Consider the following 19,495-nt stretch of genomic DNA (forward strand, 5'->3'; position numbering starts at 1 on the left):
ACTTCCTGGGTTGTGGGGCCAAGCTGGGATTAGATGCTGCTTCCAGGAGGGCTGTGGAGTATGCATGTCCATGCCCAGCAGTTCAGGGGTGGTCCAAGGGGGCTGACAAGGTTCCCACCCTGGCCCCCACCACTTGGCACCTGTCTGCTCACCACTTCCACCCCTGCCCTGATAGCTTTGCCAGTCCCCAAGCAGGGTGTCAGCAGCTGGGCGATCCAAAATCTTTGGACCCCAAGACCCCAGGAGAAAGTGAGGCCCCACGAGACAAAGCAAGGGTCTGAATTCACGTCCCCCTGTTCCTTCCTAGGAAGCAGCAGCCGTGGGGACCCCAGGCCGGGTGCGCACTGCCTAGCGGCTCGGTGGAACGGGGACCCCAGCCCTGCCCGGCCAGCCCAGCGGCCACTAGGGGCCGCCGTGCTCGTGGGTCCGTCCCACAGGCCCGCCCCCATGCCCAGAAGGCTGTGCAGGGCCCCGGGACCTCGGGCGCGTCAGATCCTGGGCCGGACACCCAACGGTACGCACCAGCATGAGTGTGCCCGCCGCGACCCCCATCTTCGCGCCTGGCGAGAACTGCACTCCCGCGTGGCAGGCGGCGCCTGCGGCTTACGACTCGGCCGACGCGCACCTGCGGATCCTGGGCAAGCCGGTGATGGAACGCTGGGAGACACCCTACATGCACTCGTTGGCGGTCGCCGCCTCGGCTGCAGGTAGCCCGGGGAGGGATGGACCACAGCCCCTCTGGGGGTCCGGAGGCCCCGCCTCTCTCAGGGGGAAGTTCTGGATGCAGAAACCCGCAGGGCATTGAGCGTCGGGCTCCCCAGAGGTCCCTGGCCATTGTGCGTGGACGCAGGGAATGGACCATCTGCGAGATCCTGCCCGACCCTAAGAATAGCTTGGGGAAAGCTGAGCACGGCGCAGCTGTGCTGTGGGGATCGGGCGCCCTGCCCAGCCTGCTACTGGCACCTGAGGACGAGAAGAGGCGCGCCCCCCAAACAGATCCTGCCAGTGGCCAGGCCCAGCCGAGCCAGGCTCCATCTAGGCTCCTACCCACTCTTGGTGCGGGTTCCGTAGGCGGCCTCCCCCTGGAACCGCGCCACTCCAGAGCTGGGAGGCAGGGGCTGGAAAAGTAACCAAAGCCAGATAAGGGCCAAGGGACAGGCTCAAAGTCCAAGGCTGTGACCTTGTCCACCATCCAGGCCCCTTGCCCTGCCCCCCTCGCCCTGGCTGGCGGCCAGCACCCACTCTGTTCTCGCTCAGAACTTGCTGCACAGAGGCCTTCTGTCTGCCTCCACTTGGCGCTGTCCCAGCGGGGCAGCGGCCGAGCTGGGTATCCCTGTTTCCCTGCCCTGCCCAGGGGGCCGCGTCCTGGAGGTGGGCTTCGGCATGGCCATCGCAGCCTCCAAGGTGCAGGAGGCGCCCATTGACGAGCACTGGATCATCGAATGCAACGATGGGGTCTTCCAGCGGCTGCAGGACTGGGCCCAGCAGCAGCCTCACAAGGTGTTGTTCCCTATTGCCCGGGGAGGGGCAGGGGACCAAGGGGCCAGGGCTCCTCCGACTGACCCTGGCCCTTCCGTTTCCGCCTCTCCCAGGTGGTCCCCTTGAAGGGCTTGTGGGAGGAAGTGGCACCCACCCTGCCTGACGGACACTTTGATGGTGAGGGTGCATGGCGTGGGGGGGGTGTGCAGGTGCCCGGCAAACCTGGGTCAGATGGCCCTGACCATGTGGCCTTGCCCGCCATGCAGGCATCCTATATGACACGTACCCACTGTCAGAGGAGACCTGGCATACCCACCAGTTCAACTTTATCAAGGTGGGCCACCTGGCACCATTGGGAGACCGGAGGGTGGAATAGAGGGGTGTGCCCCACAGACCCAGGACACCCCTGCTGACTGCTGCCCCCCACCCGACCCCCCAGAATCACGCCTTCCGCCTACTGAAGCCTGGTGGGGTCCTCACCTACTGCAACCTCACGTCCTGGGGCGAACTCATGAAATCCAAGTATTCAGACATCACTGCCATGTTCGAGGTGCCGCAGCCGCCCCTTCCTTGGACCTGGGTTGGCAGGGGGGGGCCTGGGAAGGGGATGCTACCTCCTCACCCCCCACCAAGAGCCACCTGCACCATGGGCCTTCCCCGCTAGCCCTGTGTGTGGGCACGGGGTGAGGCTGCAGCCGCCAGTGACTGCCCCTCTCTCCCTGCCCCCCCCAAGGAGACGCAGGTGCCCGCGCTGCTGGACGCCGGCTTCCGCCGTGAGAACATTCGCACCGAGGTCATGGCGCTGGCCCCGCCGGCCACCTGCCGCTATTACGCCTTCCCGCAGATGATTACGCCCCGTGTCATCAAGCATTGAACCTCTGGCTATGGCAGCGGGGACGCCCCCTCGGGGTTCCAGCTGGGGCGGGGTAGGAAATAAATGTCCACTGGGGCTTGGCCAGTCACTTCTGCTCCCACAACTCCTCCCTTGCCCCTGGCCAGAGGACGTGGCTGCCCTCTGCGGGTCCTGATGCTGCTCGGGGGGGCCCTGGTAGGCACTGCCCCACAGCCATGAGTTGGTCAGGACTGGGCGATGACACCCCTTGCATGTTTGTAGGGGCTAGCCCAGAGGAGAGGGCACAGGGTTCTAGAGATAGCCCACTGGGCTCAGGCAGGGGTTTCACTATGGCCTGCTGCCCACTGATCCTCGCACTTGTCTGGGGGCATGCTCACAACTGGCTGGCTACCCAGGGGCACTGTCCAGCTACCGCCACCCCACCCTGGGGATACCAAGGCTGGTTCCTGGGCCCTGAGGCCTGCCCCCACCCACTGCCCCCACGTGCCAGCTGGTCCCACTCTGGCCTTATCTTTTTGTCTAGCCCTGAAGGCCCCAAGCCAGCTCCCCACCCACCGTGGCCCCCCCAGCTGACCCACCAGCCAGTCCCCACCCTCGTCACAGCATAATGGCCTGACAGTCTCCAAAGCGTGAAGGGCCTGACCTGGGGCGTGGGGTACAGGGTGGAGCTACACAGGGACATAAGCCACACCCCACGTCCCAAGCCCGGGCAGGTATGGACCAGAGCACAGGCTGGCTGGGCCCTGCCTGCAGCGGGGGGACAGGCCCCTCAGCAGCAGCTAGACCCTGCGGGGGCCCGGGGCTCAGCCCCGTGTGTCCCCCTCCTGGCCCCTCCCGCCACTGAACACACAGGGGTGCAGGCGTCCAGGCAGCTTTATTGGGGTGCTCGGACAGGCTGGCTCCGGCGGCGGCAGCAGCAGCAGCGACGGCAGTGCTACCTGCGGTACCAGATCTTGAGTCGTTTCTCCCTCTTTATCTTGCGCTGTAGTTGCAAGATGCCGTAGAGCAGGGCCTCGGCCGTGGGTGGGCAGCCTGGAGGGGGGACCGGCACCTCAGCTGCCACCGCCCGAGGAGCCTAGGCGGGCAGCTCCCACGGGGCAGGAAGGGCACCGGCTGGGCACCTCACCTGGCACATAGATGTCCACGGGCACGATGCGGTCGCAGCCCCTCACCACCGAGTACGAGTAGTGGTAATACCCGCCGCCGTTGGCACAGCTGCGGGGAAGAGGCCGTGAGCGGGGTGACGGCACCAGCTCGCCCCTGCCTGGTCCCTGCCAGGTGCAACCCCTCACGAAGTAGGGACAGCTGAGCGTCCAGTGACTGGGGCTGGCCAAGCTCTAGAATGTTCTCCAGTGTTGAAGATGAGGGGCCTGGTCTGTCCACGGGCTGCCGGGAAGGTATGAGGTTCTGGACTTTGCTAAAAGTTGGGGGGACCGGGGACCTCATGCTTGCTCTGTGGACCCGACTGACCCAAAATGTTCAGAACAGGTAAAGCCGGGAAGTGGGTTCCCGGGCACCAAGGGCCCGAGAAGGGAGGAATCGAGTGACCACTTAAGGGCCAAGGATTCCTCCTGGGGGACAGAATGTTCTGGAACTATCCAGAAGTGATGGCTATACGACCTGTGAGTTTGAAAGCATGAGCTGGACAGCACACAAACAGTGGACAGCTCCCGGGGAACAGAGACACGAGTGTAAGACAGCCGGGGGACTGCAGCAGCAAGCTGGGGGTGCTTCTGGGCACGGCCCAGGTCACGCTCACCTGCCCATGGACACGACGTAGCGGGGCTCTGGCATCTGGTCGTACACCTGGGAGGAGAGCGGGGCCTGAGGTTGGCACGCGGCCGGAGTTGGCACGCGGCCGGGGCTGGCCGAGGATGGTCGGGGTGGTGGGAAGGGACGTGCGTGGCCCACCTTGCGCAGTGCCGGGGCCATCTTGTTGGTGAGTGTGCCGGCCACGATCATCACGTCGGCCTGGCGCGGACTGGCACGGAAGACCACGCCGAAACGATCCATGTCATAGCGTGGCGCCGCCATGTGCATCATCTCCACAGCGCAGCAGGCCAGGCCAAACGTCATGGGCCACAGCGAGCTCTGTGTGGGTGGTTGGGGTCAGGCACGGCCCCTGTGGGGTTTCACATGCAAGAGGGTACACCCCTACCTTCATGGCCACAACCCCATCACACCTGACCGGGCCTGGTGCCCCTGGCATCCATGCAGCCCCAGCCTGGCCCTCATGGCATGCCACGGCCCCACTGAAACCCTCCAGCTCAGTGTCCCCGGGGGCCACCTGGGACATGCCCCAGGGCAGACCAACCCAGGGGTGGGAGCCTCATGCTTGGCTGTCAATAGGGCATAAGGGGACTCGGCTGTCACGGCCAGGCCAGCAGAGCTTGGTCCCACGTGGAGCGAGGCGTCCAGTGATGCTGCATGGCAGTGCCAGGCTCCAGGATCCACTGATGGCAGCCAGAGGGAGCGTCATGGGGTACTGATGCTGTGGAGCAGTCTCTTGGGGGTGAGGGGCCCTCCAGGAGCCAGGGACGGGGGACACAGCCCGTGGGTGGCAGGTTGCCCAGGCAAAGGGCCGGCCAAAGAGCCCAGGGCAAGCATGCGAGGCTCACCCGGCGTGCCCAGTTGATGAGGTCGTCCAGCTTGGCCACCACATACTCGCCACGGCTTCGGGGCAGTGCGGGGGGTTTGGGGGCGACAGCTCCTGGCTTGGGCACGGCGGGCTGGGTGCTGGACAAAGTGGGGTACAGAGTAGGGGGGCTGTCAGTACGAGCCTAGCCCCATAGCAGTGTCTCAGAGTTGCTGGCAGGAAGCGTCTAGCTCAGGTCGGCCAAGGCAGCTGCTCCTGGCTCTGCTGGGCGCCTGCAAGCCTGAGGCCAGGACATGCCAGATGGGGCTGGGCAGAGAGCAGAGGACACGGCTGGCCACCCATTAGTTCTCAGGAAGTCCTACTGCAAGGTGTACCCTCCTGCCCCCTGCCACCCATCACCATGCTCACCTGCTTGGGCCCTCCACGGCCACGCTCTGCTGTACGCTGCGCACCTGCAGTGCCGCCCCCATGCCCGCCCTGCAGAGCAGACACCCCTGGTCAGCAGCCAGTGACCCCTGTACCCCTAGGGGACCTCATGCTCCCTGTCCTGTCACCCACTTCCCCAAGTGTGTGTCCATGTGAGGCCACAATGCAGGCATTCTCTGGGAACCATGGCTCGAGGGGGGGTGGATAGGCACCCAGCCGTCACACGCTGGGCAGCACAGGGGGTCAGGCCCTCGCCCCCTGACCCCGGGCAGCATGCAGGGTCAGGCCCTCGCCCCCTGACCCCGGGCAGCACGGGCTGGGGTCCGCCTGGCCACCCTCCCGACCGCCCGTCCTCTCTGCCCCGCAGGCGGACACTCACCGCAGGCCGAGGGCGCGGACACACGGCAGGCTGGAGGCTGCGGAGAACAACCCCGGGGGTCAGTGCCCAGCCCCGCCGGGGGGACAGCGGCTGGCCCGGCGGCCCGAGGACGCCCCGTGTCCGCCCGCGGGGTGACCTCCAGCAGCGCCGGGCGCACGCAGCGCGCGGGGGCCGCGGGCCTGAGGCCTGTGCTTTCCCCGAGCGGGATCGGCGTGCAGGGAGCGGGCTTCCTGCACACCGGCCTCCCCGCCAGCCCCGCACTCACCCAGCAGCGCCGCCATCTTGGCCTCGGCCTTCAGACAACCTCTCCGGTCCGTCCTCTTGAACGTTCCGGGTAACGGGGACCGTGGCCTAAAAACAGGAGGAAACGCCAACCCAGGGCTGGGAGGTTCCCTGACGCTTTCGGACTGCACTGTCGCGCACGCGCGGCGGGAGCGCGCAGTTCTTTTTCAGAGTTTCTGTAGCCGTTTATTTTTAGAAGCAAAATATTGCACGTCCCTGGGTGGGCTCGAACCACCAACCTTTCGGTTAACAGCCGAACGCGCTAACCGATTGCGCCACAGAGACGACGCTATATTTCTCTTTCTTGAGGAACCCTACGAGGCATGCGCACCCGGCACACACCAGACGAACTGCGCTTGCGCGCCGGCGTGTGGCGTGGGGCGGAGTCGGAGCGAGAGCGACCCCTTGCTGCCGCGCCGAAATAGCTCAGTTGGGAGAGCGTTAGACTGAAGATCTAAAGGTCCCTGGTTCGATCCCGGGTTTCGGCAACAATTTTGCCACCCTGAGTTCTGGCTGTGTATGATTAGATTCTGGTTTCCAGAACAGGATTCTATGGTTCCAGCCATAACTACTGTCCTCCTTCCGCTTTTTAATATTCAAAAAACTGAGTTTAAAATGGTGCTAATTACTGAGTGAACACCAAATTTCAAAAACTAGCAGTCTGCCAGATGGTCTTTGCGTGCCTAGAGGCCTTGCCGCTGTTAAACGGGCTCGGCCAGCAGGTGGCACTGTCTCTGCACGCCCTCTGGTTCCCTCTGCACCTCAGGACTCCCACAGCCCTGGGGGTGAGGGAGCTTTGTAGAATTTTCTTCAGGAGAAAGCTTGTCTCATAGCACCGGGATGCCCTACACCGTCATCCTCAGGGGACCCTCGGTGCTGGGAGGGGACCCCCGGGGATGGGGGAGCTGGCCTCACTTGCCCCCACCCCATGCCCGTGGGTGGACTTCTTGGCATGGTTATCAACCTCCCAGCTGCCAGTGTCACCCCAGGCAGTTAGCCCAGCCCTGGCAGAGGCCTAGGCCACAGCAGTGCAGTATAACCTGGCTGGTAGGCTCGGCTCACGCACCTGCTGGACGGGACAGGACAGGGAAAGCTCGGGTTCAGGAATCAGGCCCGAGGTGTCAACACCAGGGTGAGCAGGGCTGATGGGGGGCTAGAGGGAGTGGCCTCAAGGGCGGCTGGGGCCCTCCTGAGAAGCTAAGGGAAGCAGTGGGGGCCTCCTGTTGTCCCCTATGTGGTGGCCTGGGCCCCAGTGTCCTGTTAGTGTCCAGGCCAGCGCTAGCCCTAATGGGAGCTGGGGTGCTCATTGGGGGTGGACAGCCTGTGTCGCGATGGCCGTGGTCCTGCTCCGTGGGGCCGGTTGCTCACGTACCCACTCATCCGTAGGAGCCAGGATGGCATGAAGCGAGAGATCGCCGGGGGTGGGGGGCAAGGTGTTGACAGTGGCAGAGGGTGGCTGGGGGAGGCCAGCCAGACCCCCTCATCTGTGGACCGCAACTTTGCAGGTGACGTAGGACTCTGTCCATGGACACATGCGGTGGTCACAACGCAGTGTGTGTGTTCCTGTCAGGGTTGGCCCAGATGAGCATAGAGAACCTGGTGATGTGGGGAACATGGGGGGAGGGGGCACGGGTCGGCTGCCAGTGCATAGGGGTTGCCCGGCTGCACCCGCAGGGGTCACCTGCAGGCCTGCGGGAGGTGTTCAATAAAAGCTCCATGGGTCTCGGACCATCGGGCTGGCCTGGGGGTGGGGGACCCTTGCGGTCGACACACGGTGGTCCCTGCAGGGCTGTGGAGAGGGCGGGCGCAGCCGGCTGGCCAGGGCTGCTTGGGAGTTCGCCTCACGTCGGAGCCTGCAGATTAACTCGGGCCAACGCTGACTTCCACAAGCGGCCCGCAGTGACGGCTCAGAATCAGTAATTGGCACTCACTTCCACATCCAAGTGTGAACACACAGCCTGCGGGGCTAGGCGCCCACTCCTGGCTCTCCCACCAAGGTCTTCACCGTGCAGGTGCCTGGACCACTACACTATGACCCCCATGGCAGCCATGGCCGCCACACTCACCAGACCCCAGTGTGCCTGCCCGGGCGGATGGCCAGGACCTTAGCACAGAGCAGGCGAGATGCAGAAGGGACAGGAGCCTCACCCAGCTGCACACAGGGTCCCTGGTGCCCCCAGCCCACCCTGGGCAGACCGCTGGGAAATGTCCCATTCTACAGGCATCTACACTGGGCAGCAGCGGGCACAGCCAACTCGCCTCACCTGGGGGAGCCCCAGTGGGGAGAGAAACACCCAGACTGTGTGTTCAAACCCCTGTTTAATGCAGATACAACAAATGACACAGAAAACCGCACGGCACGGCATGACGCACCACGTGGTCAGGATGCCCTGCCGCCCCACCGCTCGGGAAGGGCATCTTTTGGCCCCGTCAGAGGGGCCAACGCTCGCTGTGGGCGTCACAGTTGGTGGCGGGGCTGAGGACGCCATGGCTGGAGTCGATCCCATGGTGGACCAGCCCCAGGCAGCGTCCGCCCCAGGACACAGTGGGCGCGGCAGCTCCAGCTCAGTCACCGACGGCGCCGCTCCCTCTCGGCCAGCAGCTGGTGCTCAAACATCTCCTTCTCCCTTTGGAAGACAGAGGTGCAGAGTGGGTGCGGGCCCAGCCCCGGGGCTCCCACCCTGCTGGGAGGTAGGGTGCTCATGGGCACTGCCAAGGGCAAATGTGCGTGCTGCAGCCCGGGGTGAGCTTTGCAGCAAGGGAACCATGAGGACAGGGGCTGTGCCGGGTGGAGGAGGGCAGGAGTGCACGGCAAAGGAGCCAACAAGACAGCAGGGGACGAGGTACAAGGCGACAAGCACACGGGGACTACTCCTGATCCCACCACGACTGCATGCAGCTGTGGAGGCAGAACCCGAGGGTGACCAGGGTGACAGGGTGTATCGGGGTGGGCAGGCTCAGTGGCAAGGGGCAGGGGTGAGGCTCTCTGGGGGCAGGACAGCAGTTGGACGTCCGACCAAGACGATGCCATGACACGGAATCCATTGGCACTCGGGAAGAGCTCCCAGTGCGACACTGAGTGGGACCAAGGCCATGCGCGAGGGCTGTGCCGCAGAACGGCCAGGAGGCCGCAGGCTCAGCAGCATGAAAGCTCGGGGTCGGGGCTCTGCATGCACACGCCCAACACCCTGAGGTGCGGGGACAGACACCAGGGCCCCACATGTCCACGCCCCACTCTGCAGCTGACGGCGGCCAGTGTTGCCTGCCCACCTGCTCCGTCAGCCCTGTCCTGTGACTCTAGTTGAGTCTTCAGCCTGTCCAGCCCGCCTGGCTGCCAGCAAGGCCTGGCAGCTCGCCCAGAGATGGGATTAGGGGCTCGGGGGGCCAGATCGCAGGGCGGCTAAACATGCCAGCCAGGCAGACATCTTGATCACGGCTGTGTCGTGCCCGACTGGCGGGGCGGGGGGTGGGGGGCAGCCGCGGCCCCCTGCCTTGCCCCTCTTTCTCCCTCTCCATCTCGCTCTCACTGGATCCTCGAACAGCAGAGGCCGTAGCGGTTGGGTGGGGAGCGCAGCGGCACACTTCGGCCCTGCAGCAGGCGGCTCAGCTCACAGCCAGCCGACAGCACCCACAGGCCCCGTTCCCTGTCCGCAGCTGACCTATGGAGAGGCCTGGGCCTCTGCCATACTCTTGGAGGCCAGGAGCACCCCTCAGATTCCTATGACTTGCTAGCATACCAATGTGTCTTTTTTCAAGTCTATGCGCCAACCACATGGCCCACCCATGTGCTGCATGTGGCTGTGCCAACCTCCTCGCCCCACAGGGCCAGGGCAATGCCCGCGAGCCAGCCGCCTACCGATAGCTGGGCGAGGGTCCCTTGATGTACTTTTCCTCGGCTGTCTTGTAGTCCACGGCGTCCACCGCGGCGATGGCGCAGATAATGGCCTGTGAGGGGCACAGGGAGCTGGCTGCGCTGCTGCCCACACCCCAGCCAGGACCCGCTGAGGTTCCTGGGCCCCTACGGCAGCACTGCCCAGCTTCCACGGTCCACACTGGAGTATTTGGGGCTGATAGAACACCCGAGGGCAGGAAGCGAGGGCATGCAGGCAGAGCCCTGGGAGCCGGGTACGGCAGAGCCCAGCAGGGCAAGCTCACACCCTCGGGGACGGGCCCAGGGGCAGGGTGCTCACCTCAGGCAGGAGCACGTCAAGAATGAAGCGGACCTTGTCGCCGTTGGTCCGGGCCAGCGCCTCGCTGCCCGCCTCCTGGCACACGCCCTGCAGGTAGGCCACCACGCAGTCCAGCTGACCTTCATCCTCCAGGTAGGTCTCCATACAGGTAGCGTGCTGGCCCGAGCTCATGAAGCTGCGCATCCACCGCGACGGCCTCCGGCTCTTGAGCACAGCCCGCAGATGGCTCTCGGCGCCCTTGGCCTTCACGATGTATTCCACCAGCTTCTGGTTGGCCCGGTCACGGGCGGCCCGCGAACGGTCGGGCAGTACCTTCCGGCAGAGTGGCCTCCGCCCGGGCGGGCTTGTGTCCTCGGGCTCCTCGGCGCCTCCCTTGCTCAGCAGGGGGAACTTGGTCCCTAATGCGTCCTGTCGGATGGACTTTCGCACGGGGTAGCCTGCAACGCAGGCGCTGGTCGTCAGGGGGATTGGGGGTCCACACAGACCTCCGGGGCATCGCCTCCGAGCCCACAAGCACCAGGGCACTTACTTATATCTGCAGCATAGTACTCCAGGAAGGAGCCGGTGAAGGAACCACAGCCTGCAGACAGAGAGGGGACAGAGGGGCGCTGGAGCCAGCAGGTCACAGCCAGCCACTCCCCCTGGGCTCCCAGGCGCAAGGCCAGCCTAGCACGCGAGCCCCAGGAGGAGCTCTTGGTCCCCGGCTCCAGCCTGGCGCAGCCTCAGCTGTTGTCTCCCAGCAGGTGCAAGTGCCGGCCCTGCCGGCCCCTCTAGCCAAGGGCACCAAGTCCACGCCATTTTCTGCAGCCCCAGTGGCTGAGGTGGGAACTTGGTAACTCTCCATCGAAGGCAGGGCTCCACCCTGAGGGCTCCAGCTCGGCCCACATCCTGCAGCCCGGCCTTACCCTCTGCTCTACCCCTGGCCCCGGAGCGAGGGCCCCTCACACACCTAAGCGAACCCGGTAGTCGGTGATGAGGGAGACACACCAGCCGATGGCCTGGTCGAAGTCCTCCTTGGCTTTGTTCTAGGGGATCCACAGTAGACGTCAGGGGAGCCTGGGCAATGGGCTAGCAGTCCAAGCAGTGGGCAGGACAAACACCCCCATGGGACAGTGCCTCCCGCCTGGAGGCCAGTGGCCCAGGGGAGGCCCTCGCATAGCCACCGCCGGCCACTGAGAAGTGGCCCCTTGCATGCCCTGTGGGTCCTGAAGGTGACACCACAGCAACTCCAGACTCGGGGCAGGTGGCACTTTGTATATGGATTGGCTCAGGTCAGCCCCTTGTCCCAGGGTATGATGAAGAGTTGTGGGGGGCCAGCTGTGCTCGGGGCACTGGGCGTGCACCTGGCCACACAGTCAGGGACCCCAGTGGGCAGCCAGCAGAGGGACCATCCACATACCAGCAGCGTCTGCTTCTCTTTGCAGTCAAAGTGCTTCAGTCTCTTCAGTGACACCGTGATGCTGGGGGCCAGAGGACAGAGGTTAGAGGACAGAGGACAGGGGGGACAGGGGATGGAGGATAGGGGACAGAACACAGGGGACAAGGGACAGAGGATAGGAGACAGAAGACAGGGGATGGGGATGGGGATGGGACAGAGGACAAGGATGGGGATAGGGGACAGGAGAGCAGTCACACAGGCTCCAGGTGTCGGCTGCACGCCTCCCTCCCCATCGGACACGCCCGGCACCAGCTGTTCGCAGGAGCCGCACAGCCCCATCCAACAGACCGGAGCGGAGTGTCGGGTCATGCAGCCCTGTCCCCCCAAGAGGCAGCCCAGAGACCCCGGGAACAGCAAGCATCTCGTAGGGGGTAGAGAGCCCACTGTCACCAGTGGGTAATGCTCACGTGCCCTCTCAACCCCACAGCCACAGCCCTGGCCAGTGACAACCACCCAGAGGACGGGCCAGCTGGCTGGGCAGCAAGGCTCTCAGTTGAGCAGGGACTCCCGAGGACCGAGTTCTGCTGGGAACGGAACCGGGGCTGCCTCGGGGCCCTGCCGCCCCAGCAAGGAGGGCGGCATTACCCTCGGCCTTTGGGGTTCATGTCTCCTTCGATGAAGAGCACGCTGGCTTTCCTGTCCCTCCGCCTGACGCTTTTCACCTGCCGGCAGGGGCGGGCCATCAGGAAGTGTCCTCACCACCTCCCGGTGCTCGGTCCGCAGACTGACCGGCCAGGAAACCGACACGGCTGGCCCCGGCGTCACTCTATGCGGGCTGGGAAGGACTGACCACCACCCAAATCCCTTTTGTGGGCTGGGCAGCTTAACCCCGCACTTGGGCGGGGGGGGGGGGGTTGCGGTACAGCAGAGTGTCAGCCACAGAAACCCAACCCACACCAGCAGCCCTCACCCACAGGGAGGTCAGGGCAGGTGCCTCTCTAGCCCGGCAGGCCATCCAGCCCGCAGGGACCAGGGACCCAGCAGGCTCATGCGGCCAAGCCCCGGGCACACGGCTGCACTGGCACTGGGTGGGCGACCTGCCCAGCCCAGGGACACTGTCAGTCAGTTACACACGGGAGGTGACCCTGACAACACCCTGGCCCGGGAGCCCCCCCAACCGCATCACGAGCAAAGGCAGTGTGCATCCCCAGCCCAGCATCCTCGGTGGTGGCAAGCCAGCGAGCACAGCTCCCTGGGGCAGCCCACCCAGCCCGGCTACCACGGGACCGCCCCCCAGGAGCAGGCAGGGTGGGGGCGGCCGCTCTTACCACCGCCGGCCAGAATGGGTATTTCTGGTATTTAAGCCAGACCAACATTCCCACTTCAAAAGAGCTTGGTTCTAGAATTTAAACAGAAAAAAAAAAAAAAAACCCCACAGAATAGGTAAACGAGGCACCCAGCAAGCCGCACACCATCCCTGGGGACAGCGTGGACCAACACAGGCGGAAAACTCTCCAAAGACAGGAAGCCTTGGGAGGGGAGAGTCGTGACCCAGGCCAGCAGCCAGGCCACACGGCCAAAGGACAATGGCTCGGTGCTGGCGCACCCCACCTGAAGCACCCACTCGCTTCCTTGTAAGCCACTTGCAAGGCAGGGGTGAGGCCCCGGGTCCCACTTCCGACCCAGGCAGTGCTGGAGCAGCCAGCCAGGCAGGGGTGAGGCCTGGGGTCCCTAGCCCGGCGTGGGAGCCCTGCATGGAGCTCTCGGCACCTGTGCCTGACCCAGCTTTGGTTACTGTGCAGCCGCCAGGCAGAGAGCAATCTGCCCCCCTCTGTTACTACGCCTTGCAAACAAACAAATCCTTTCTGAAGAATTGATTAAAACTAAAACAAAAGGCAGCAGTGAGGGCTGGCGTTGGTCTGCGGCCACAGACATCCCATCCTGCGACAGGGGCTGCGACAAGCCACCCTGCAGAGGAGGGGGGCGCCGGCTACGGACACCATGCGCCTCGCGCTGCAAGAAGCCACTGGGATGAACAAGTCACCCATGATCATTACACAACAATGACAGGATGTGCCAAAAGATCCCAGAGCAAGAATTTTCAGAATTTAGATTAAAAACAAAAATCAACCAACAAGGGCGACATAAAAGGCTCTAACAGCAGGGAGAGTTCTGGCCGACCCCAAGGTCACAAGTGTCACAGCCACACGGTGGAGAAGCTTGCAGCCCACCAAGACGGGGTGGCTGGAGGGTCCCAGGGACAATGTGGGCAGGGACGGGGCCCACGGGGACAGCCAGGCATCCAGCGAGCCCCACAAGGACTGAAGGCACTGGGCATTCACGGCCAGCAGAGGCCCCGGCCGGACAGATTGGACACACACTGCCAACGGGGCCCACGGTGCCCAGTGAGGGGGACAGGGAGGGCAGGGACACTGCTCTCCGGACTGGCGAGCAAGACGCTGTGCCAGCCCAGCCACCCCGCGCAGGGACGAGGCAACAGCGTGGAAAAGGAACAGCCTGAGCTCCAGGGGAACAACCCCAATCACCACGGCTCAAGTAGCACTCATGCAGTCCACGCAGAACACGCAGCCCACACGGAGGGCGGCACACATGCAGGTGAGCCACTCCCGGGGCGGGCCGGGCCCCCAGGCCCCTGTGGGCCATCCTGTGGCTAGTTCTTCCTGTGTCAGACATCACTCGAAACACAAAAGGCCTGACCAGGGCGAGCGGGAGACGGAGACCTCCCTGGGCGCTGTGGCTTTGGGTCCTGGGTCCCTTCAGGACATCCATGGATGCCGGTTGAAGCCTGGCCCGAGACTGGTGACACAGCCCACCTGCTCCCGCAGCTTCCGCCGGGAGCCTCTGCACGGGCCAGGCCAGGCGGCTTCCCCGCCTTGTATCAGTGCCTCTGGCCCACCTCCCCAGGCCGGGTGTGTGGGCTGAGTTCCACCTCCTCACCGTGAAACAGGAGGATTCTGGGTGGTTCCTCTTCCTCGTCCTCATCTTCATCCTCCAGGATGGAGATAGAGCCGATGGGGTTAAACTCCACAGACTCTTCAGAGGGTGGAGGGTCTATGACAGGGGCGCAGGGGGGAGGAGAGCAGGCGGTCACCACCACGGCTGGGCGACCCACGGTCCCTGCCCGATGCCTGCAGGTACGGGACCACCCGCGGGGACAAGCAGCGGAGCCAGTCTTGCACGCTGCCAGAGCCGAGCAGCATACCCGCCCAGCACAACTCGGAGCAGCAGCAACATGAGCTAGAGAATGGGCAGGTGGGATGGGGCTCCCAGACGGGGCTCCTTTGTCCAACCAGGGCTGTGCAGTTCGCACAACCGTCCGCTACACCAGGAGCCGGATCTGCACGGCCAGCTCAGAGCAGCTGCAGGGGGGCAGGCGGGCGGCTGTCCCAACCCTTGACTGGGCTTCAAAAGCAGATGAGGCCCCAGGGTCAGCGTGGGAAAGACTATGGCCACAGCGGCAAGCCCCTGGGGCTCCACCCACACACAAATCCTCACAAAGCCAGGGACTCCAGTCACTCAGAGCCTTGCCCAGGTCAGGGGGTGCCGGGTGCTTCCCAAAGGAAATGAAAGCATTAGCCCTCAGGCGGGCCCAGCGGACAATCCCACCAGCTTCCTGCTCCTATGAAACACCGTGAACATCCGAGAGTCGTTGCCCGCTACCTGGCAAGCAGGGTGCACCAAGACCCAGCACTAGCCTCCCCATTGATTTTCACTGAGCACCGAGCCCCTGGAACCCCTACCTTCCTCTGGCTGCTCGCTGGCCCCGACATGAGGACTGCTGGTCGGGTCTGCGGATGCGCTGGGCTGGGGCAGGCCGTCCTGCAGGGCAGCCGATCTCTGGGACGGCCGCGCCCGCCCACGCCGCGTGCTGTGTAGACGCAGCCTCTTGGCCCAGGGCTCGCCTGCCCCTGGACGCTCCGGGGCCGGGAGTGTCGTAAGGCTGCCTGATGGGAGGCCCGGGTCGTGGCCCTCGGCCTTGGCGCATGGATCCTCCTCCCTCACCGGGCAGGGTGGGGCTGGAGCTGCCCAGCTGCCCTCGGAAGATGAGGGCTCCTTGTGGCACGTGCTAGACTTGGGCACCGAATTCCTGCCCGTCCTGGTGACCGTGGCCTGGTTTCCAAAGGGAGGGCCGTCGGCAGGTAGCACCCTAGGGACCTCATGCTGCCTGGGGTCCACTTGGCACTCGGGGTCCTCTTCGGGTCCAGGCTGCTCTTCTTGGGTACGCTGTTTCCTCCTGCTGCCCAGGCCTGAGCTGCCTGGCACAGGCCCCTGGAGGCGGGAGCAGGGGTCGGCCTCGCCTTGGCTCAAACACGAGTTCCCGTCCAGCACGTCCAAGGCCACGCGGAGCGACCGCCTGTAGGTCAGCTCTTCCAAGGCAGCCGCGGGATGATCGCTCTGGGAGGCTGCAGGGACAGGGCACGCGTGCGGTCAGTTATGCATGGACTCCGGACCTTAAAGAAGCACACGTGGGGTGGTACGTCCACCCCCACCACAAGATCACAGCCCCCCAAAGAACTAGTCATCACAACCCGACTGGCTGAAAAGTCGCCAAACAATACCGTGGGCGAAATGTATTCACAGGTTTTGCAAATCCTCTCCCAGCCGGGGCACTTCAGATTCACTCAGGGTCAGTAAAACCCAGCACCCGTGACATGAAAGCACTAAGGTAGGGGCCGGGCCGGGGCCCAGGCATGAGGGGGCCCCCCCCCACTTCTTGGCAAGGGCATTTCAAAGCCGGCCCCGCGCGCCATGGTCCTCTCCGCTGAGGCCCAGCCCCCCCTCCGCCACAGTTTTATTTATTCATTCCGACATACAGACACGGCGCTATTTATTTGAACAAGAATGATGGATGCAATATCGCACTCAGCGGGCATAATACCTCCATCAAAACAGTGTTTTCCCCTCTGTTTAATATTAAAGACACCCACAGGTAACCAGCGCCCAACGCGGTCTGCACCCACAATGAGGACACCTTGAGGGGGGCCGGGCGACAGGTTTCTCTGCTTGGAACAATGGGAAAGCCGATTGCACCCTTGGGACGCCATCCAAGGGCCCCCCAGGCACGCCCCCAGGGAGCACAACTCGCCACAAATGGAATCGACACTCCACCACAAAGGACAACACAAATTCCGTGTGTGTGTGAGAGAGCACGTGTGACCATCCCGGCCATGTTCAGTGTATGTGAGTGCGTGTGACCGCCCTGACTCAGCCATGTTTGTATGTGTGTGTGTGACCGCCCTGATTCAGCCATGTTTGTATGTGTGTGTGTGACTGCCCTGACTCAGTCATGTTTGCGTGTGCATGTGTGTGCGTGACCGTCCTGGCTGAGCCATGTTTGGTTGTGTGTGTGGTGTGTGTATGTATGCGTGTGTGAATGCCCTGACTAAGCCATGTTTCTGTGTGTGTGTGTGTGTGTGTGAGAGACCTCCCTGGTTGAGTCATGTTTGGTGCTGCCTGTGTGTGTGAGCACGCGTGGGCAGCCCTGGCTTGGCTAGCTTCACACCACATTCTACTCAGCTATGACACGCAGTGGCAGGGTCCTGAGCCGAATGCCCACGAGGGGAGGCATGCAGTCCCCCCGCTGTCCCCAGGGTCCCTGGGGTCCCCCTGGGCCCTGCTCTGGGATTCCAAGCACACAACGGGTAATTCTTCTAACCCTGGGCCCACACGGGAAGAGCTGCGTGGCCACAGGACATCATGGACAGGACAGAGGGAAGGAGATGAAGGGCCCTTCCGCCTCCCCCCCAGCCTGTGGGAGTACAACCCAGGGACGCCCTCCCACCCGGCTCCCCATCACTGACCACACGGGAGGCATCCAGAGCTGCACCGCTTCAAGGGCAGGCACACAGCTCTAAGCAGGCAGGTACGCTGCCCCACGCCCCACCAGGGGGAGACGCGGTGCACCTGGGGTTCTACCTCCTCTTGGGGGGGTGGGCTCCTCGGAACCTGGGGGCCTCTTACCCAGCAGGGATGCGATTTCTTCGATCCGTGACTTCTGCAGGACTTCCACCTCTGTACTGCTCACGGTGACCCTGCAAACACAGATGCTCGTTGCTGGCTGCCTGCCGCCCGCAGCCCTGCTGCAGGCCAGCGTCGCCAGGGTACTGTCAAAGGTGCTTTTCTGCACATGACAAAAGAATTAGATCCGTTCTCCTCCTCAGCCTGCCACTGAGCCCCCAAGTCCCAGCTGGCCATGCGGGAATGCCCATGCCCGAGGTGAGAGGCAGCCAGGACTCTGGGGGAAATGTACCTTCTTTGTTTTGTCTCTTCCTTTTAAGACTGGGAAGGTTGGCTGGATTTAAGGGTCACAATGAATTCAAATTGTGACTTTTAGGAAGCAAATCCTACTTTCAACCGCACAAATAACTCCTTTGTCAGATTTCCAGAGAAAGATGATAATGTTGCTAAAAGCTGTTTATGGCTCAGCAGGTGTATTTTGGTCTAAAAGGATAAGACTTTCCTTTTCAATTACCTCCCTGTTGAACGCAGGCCGCGAGAAGATGGGGGGCTGGGGACAGTGCGGTGGCGGGGGGGGGGGGGCGCCTGGAGTAGGGGCGGCTGGAGTAGGGGAGCCCGTTAGCCAGCCGTTTCCAGCGTGAGCAGCGAGGGTAGGAGTGGGCTGCGGTGTGGCGAGCGGCAGGGGTCACGGCCGGATGGGCCTGTCTCACGGGTGTGTGCACATCCCCCCAGGGCCAGCAGGAGACGGCCTCCCACTCCAGACCCCAAAAGGCAGCCAACCTCAGAGCAATGCATGCTCACTCAGTCCTGTCCACTTCCCATCAGACGCCCCGGCAGGGCCTTCCGCTGCCCACAGGGATCCCCAAAACCGTATCAGCTGCGGGCCTTGGCTGGTCACCAGGAGGACGGCTAATGGCCTGTGAAGACTGCCCTACTGGCCTCACTTTGGTAGAACAAAGATCAGACATCCCATACAGGAAAACAAACAAACAAACAAAAAGCACCACACTTAACTTTTCCTCCAGGGAGAGGATCTGCACGTCCAGAAAGAATTCCTTTTTTCTCTTATCTTTTGTTGCCCTCTCAGTTTTGGCCAACACCTACGTTAAAAACAAAACAGTGAGCACACGGTGGAGCAGAGGTGACCTGATGACACAGATGCCAGCAAGCGAGCCCGGGGGGCTGACAGGTGCAGGATCATAGGGAACTGAGACATGGGCCCACGGCGGTGACCTATCGCCCACCCGCCGGCCCGCGGCCGGCCAGGGACACTGTCAGGCCCAGCCTGGGGACAGCACGCTGTGCCATTTTACAGTTCCCACCGCTGATGTCTCCCTCTCTCTTTTTTTTAACTGAGAGGAAAAGGAATAAATCAATAAATAAATAAACAAAACGACATTTCCTGAAGTGGAGGTCCCACAGCACAAGCCCGATGCCCGCCCGCCTGCCCGGGCTGCGGTCAGCCGGCGTCCACACCGCCTCTGCCACCGTTGATAGAGTTTTTACTTGTCAGCCCCCAGTCACTCCTAATTCGTGCAATTACAGAAGACGGCGCTGTCACCTTGGCTGGCCACAGCCGCTGCTCCCATTTGCAAAGGACGAATTTGGCATCCATCATCTTCTCATGCACATGTGCCTGGCGCAGGCGGGGTGGGGGAGGGCTGGTTGGAGAGAGAGCGAAAGAGAGAGAGGTGCCCTGCAACGCAGCAGGCACGCACTTCAGGAAACTGCTAGCTGTCTCTTCCTTCCTGGCAGCCGACACCCACTGGGGGCTGCAAGCAAAGATTGTCCCTAGTAGGGGGAGGAAGGCCCCCCACCCACCTGTGCGCACCCCAGATAGGCAGGCTCACTGGTGGCCTGGGCACCCAGACCGGCGCCACCCGCGGCCTTGTTCTGTCCACATGCTTTTTTTTTTTTTTTTAAAAGGCTAGCG

General features: G+C 63.4%; 3 protein-coding genes and 2 non-coding genes across 5 annotated transcripts; 2 read left to right on the top strand and 3 right to left on the bottom strand.

The window, feature by feature from the left end:
* The first annotated feature begins 505 nt into the window (after positions 1–505).
* On the top strand, positions 506–2,437 carry GAMT (guanidinoacetate N-methyltransferase). Its single transcript, XM_040990321.1, has 6 exons — positions 506–707; positions 1,355–1,500; positions 1,593–1,656; positions 1,746–1,813; positions 1,919–2,029; positions 2,213–2,437. The coding sequence occupies exons 1-6, from the start codon at positions 527–529 to the stop codon at positions 2,351–2,353; spliced, it is 711 nt and encodes a 236-aa protein (XP_040846255.1). The 5' UTR covers positions 506–526; the 3' UTR covers positions 2,354–2,437.
* A 750-nt stretch (positions 2,438–3,187) lies between these two features.
* NDUFS7 (NADH:ubiquinone oxidoreductase core subunit S7) lies at positions 3,188–6,300 on the bottom strand. The gene is made up of 8 exons (XM_040990322.1): positions 5,999–6,300; positions 5,734–5,770; positions 5,337–5,405; positions 4,951–5,068; positions 4,244–4,423; positions 4,092–4,138; positions 3,459–3,547; positions 3,188–3,364 (listed from the first exon to the last, which is right to left on the bottom strand). The coding sequence occupies exons 1-8, from the start codon at positions 6,012–6,014 to the stop codon at positions 3,267–3,269; spliced, it is 654 nt and encodes a 217-aa protein (XP_040846256.1). The 5' UTR covers positions 6,015–6,300; the 3' UTR covers positions 3,188–3,266.
* TRNAN-GUU lies at positions 6,227–6,300 on the bottom strand. The gene has a single exon. It is a non-coding gene; the product is annotated as a tRNA-Asn (tRNA).
* A 130-nt stretch (positions 6,301–6,430) lies between these two features.
* On the top strand, positions 6,431–6,503 carry TRNAF-GAA. Its single transcript has one exon. It is a non-coding gene; the product is annotated as a tRNA-Phe (tRNA).
* A 1,821-nt stretch (positions 6,504–8,324) lies between these two features.
* PWWP3A (PWWP domain containing 3A, DNA repair factor) lies at positions 8,325–19,243 on the bottom strand. The gene is made up of 13 exons (XM_040990583.1): positions 19,124–19,243; positions 18,577–18,662; positions 17,566–17,636; positions 15,345–16,007; positions 14,542–14,655; positions 12,912–12,982; positions 12,229–12,305; positions 11,605–11,665; positions 11,155–11,230; positions 10,735–10,785; positions 10,206–10,642; positions 9,872–9,960; positions 8,325–8,642 (listed from the first exon to the last, which is right to left on the bottom strand). Exons 1-13 carry the CDS (start codon positions 19,178–19,180, stop codon positions 8,585–8,587), a joined length of 1,911 nt encoding a protein of 636 aa, XP_040846517.1. The 5' UTR covers positions 19,181–19,243; the 3' UTR covers positions 8,325–8,584.
* Positions 19,244–19,495: the final 252 nt, after the last annotated feature.

The sequence above is a fragment of the Ochotona curzoniae genome, unplaced genomic scaffold (assembly GCF_017591425.1).
Source record: "Ochotona curzoniae isolate NIBS_2020 unplaced genomic scaffold, NIBS_Ocur_1.0 contig_605, whole genome shotgun sequence".
In the NCBI taxonomy this organism is placed as follows: Eukaryota; Metazoa; Chordata; class Mammalia; order Lagomorpha; family Ochotonidae; genus Ochotona; species Ochotona curzoniae.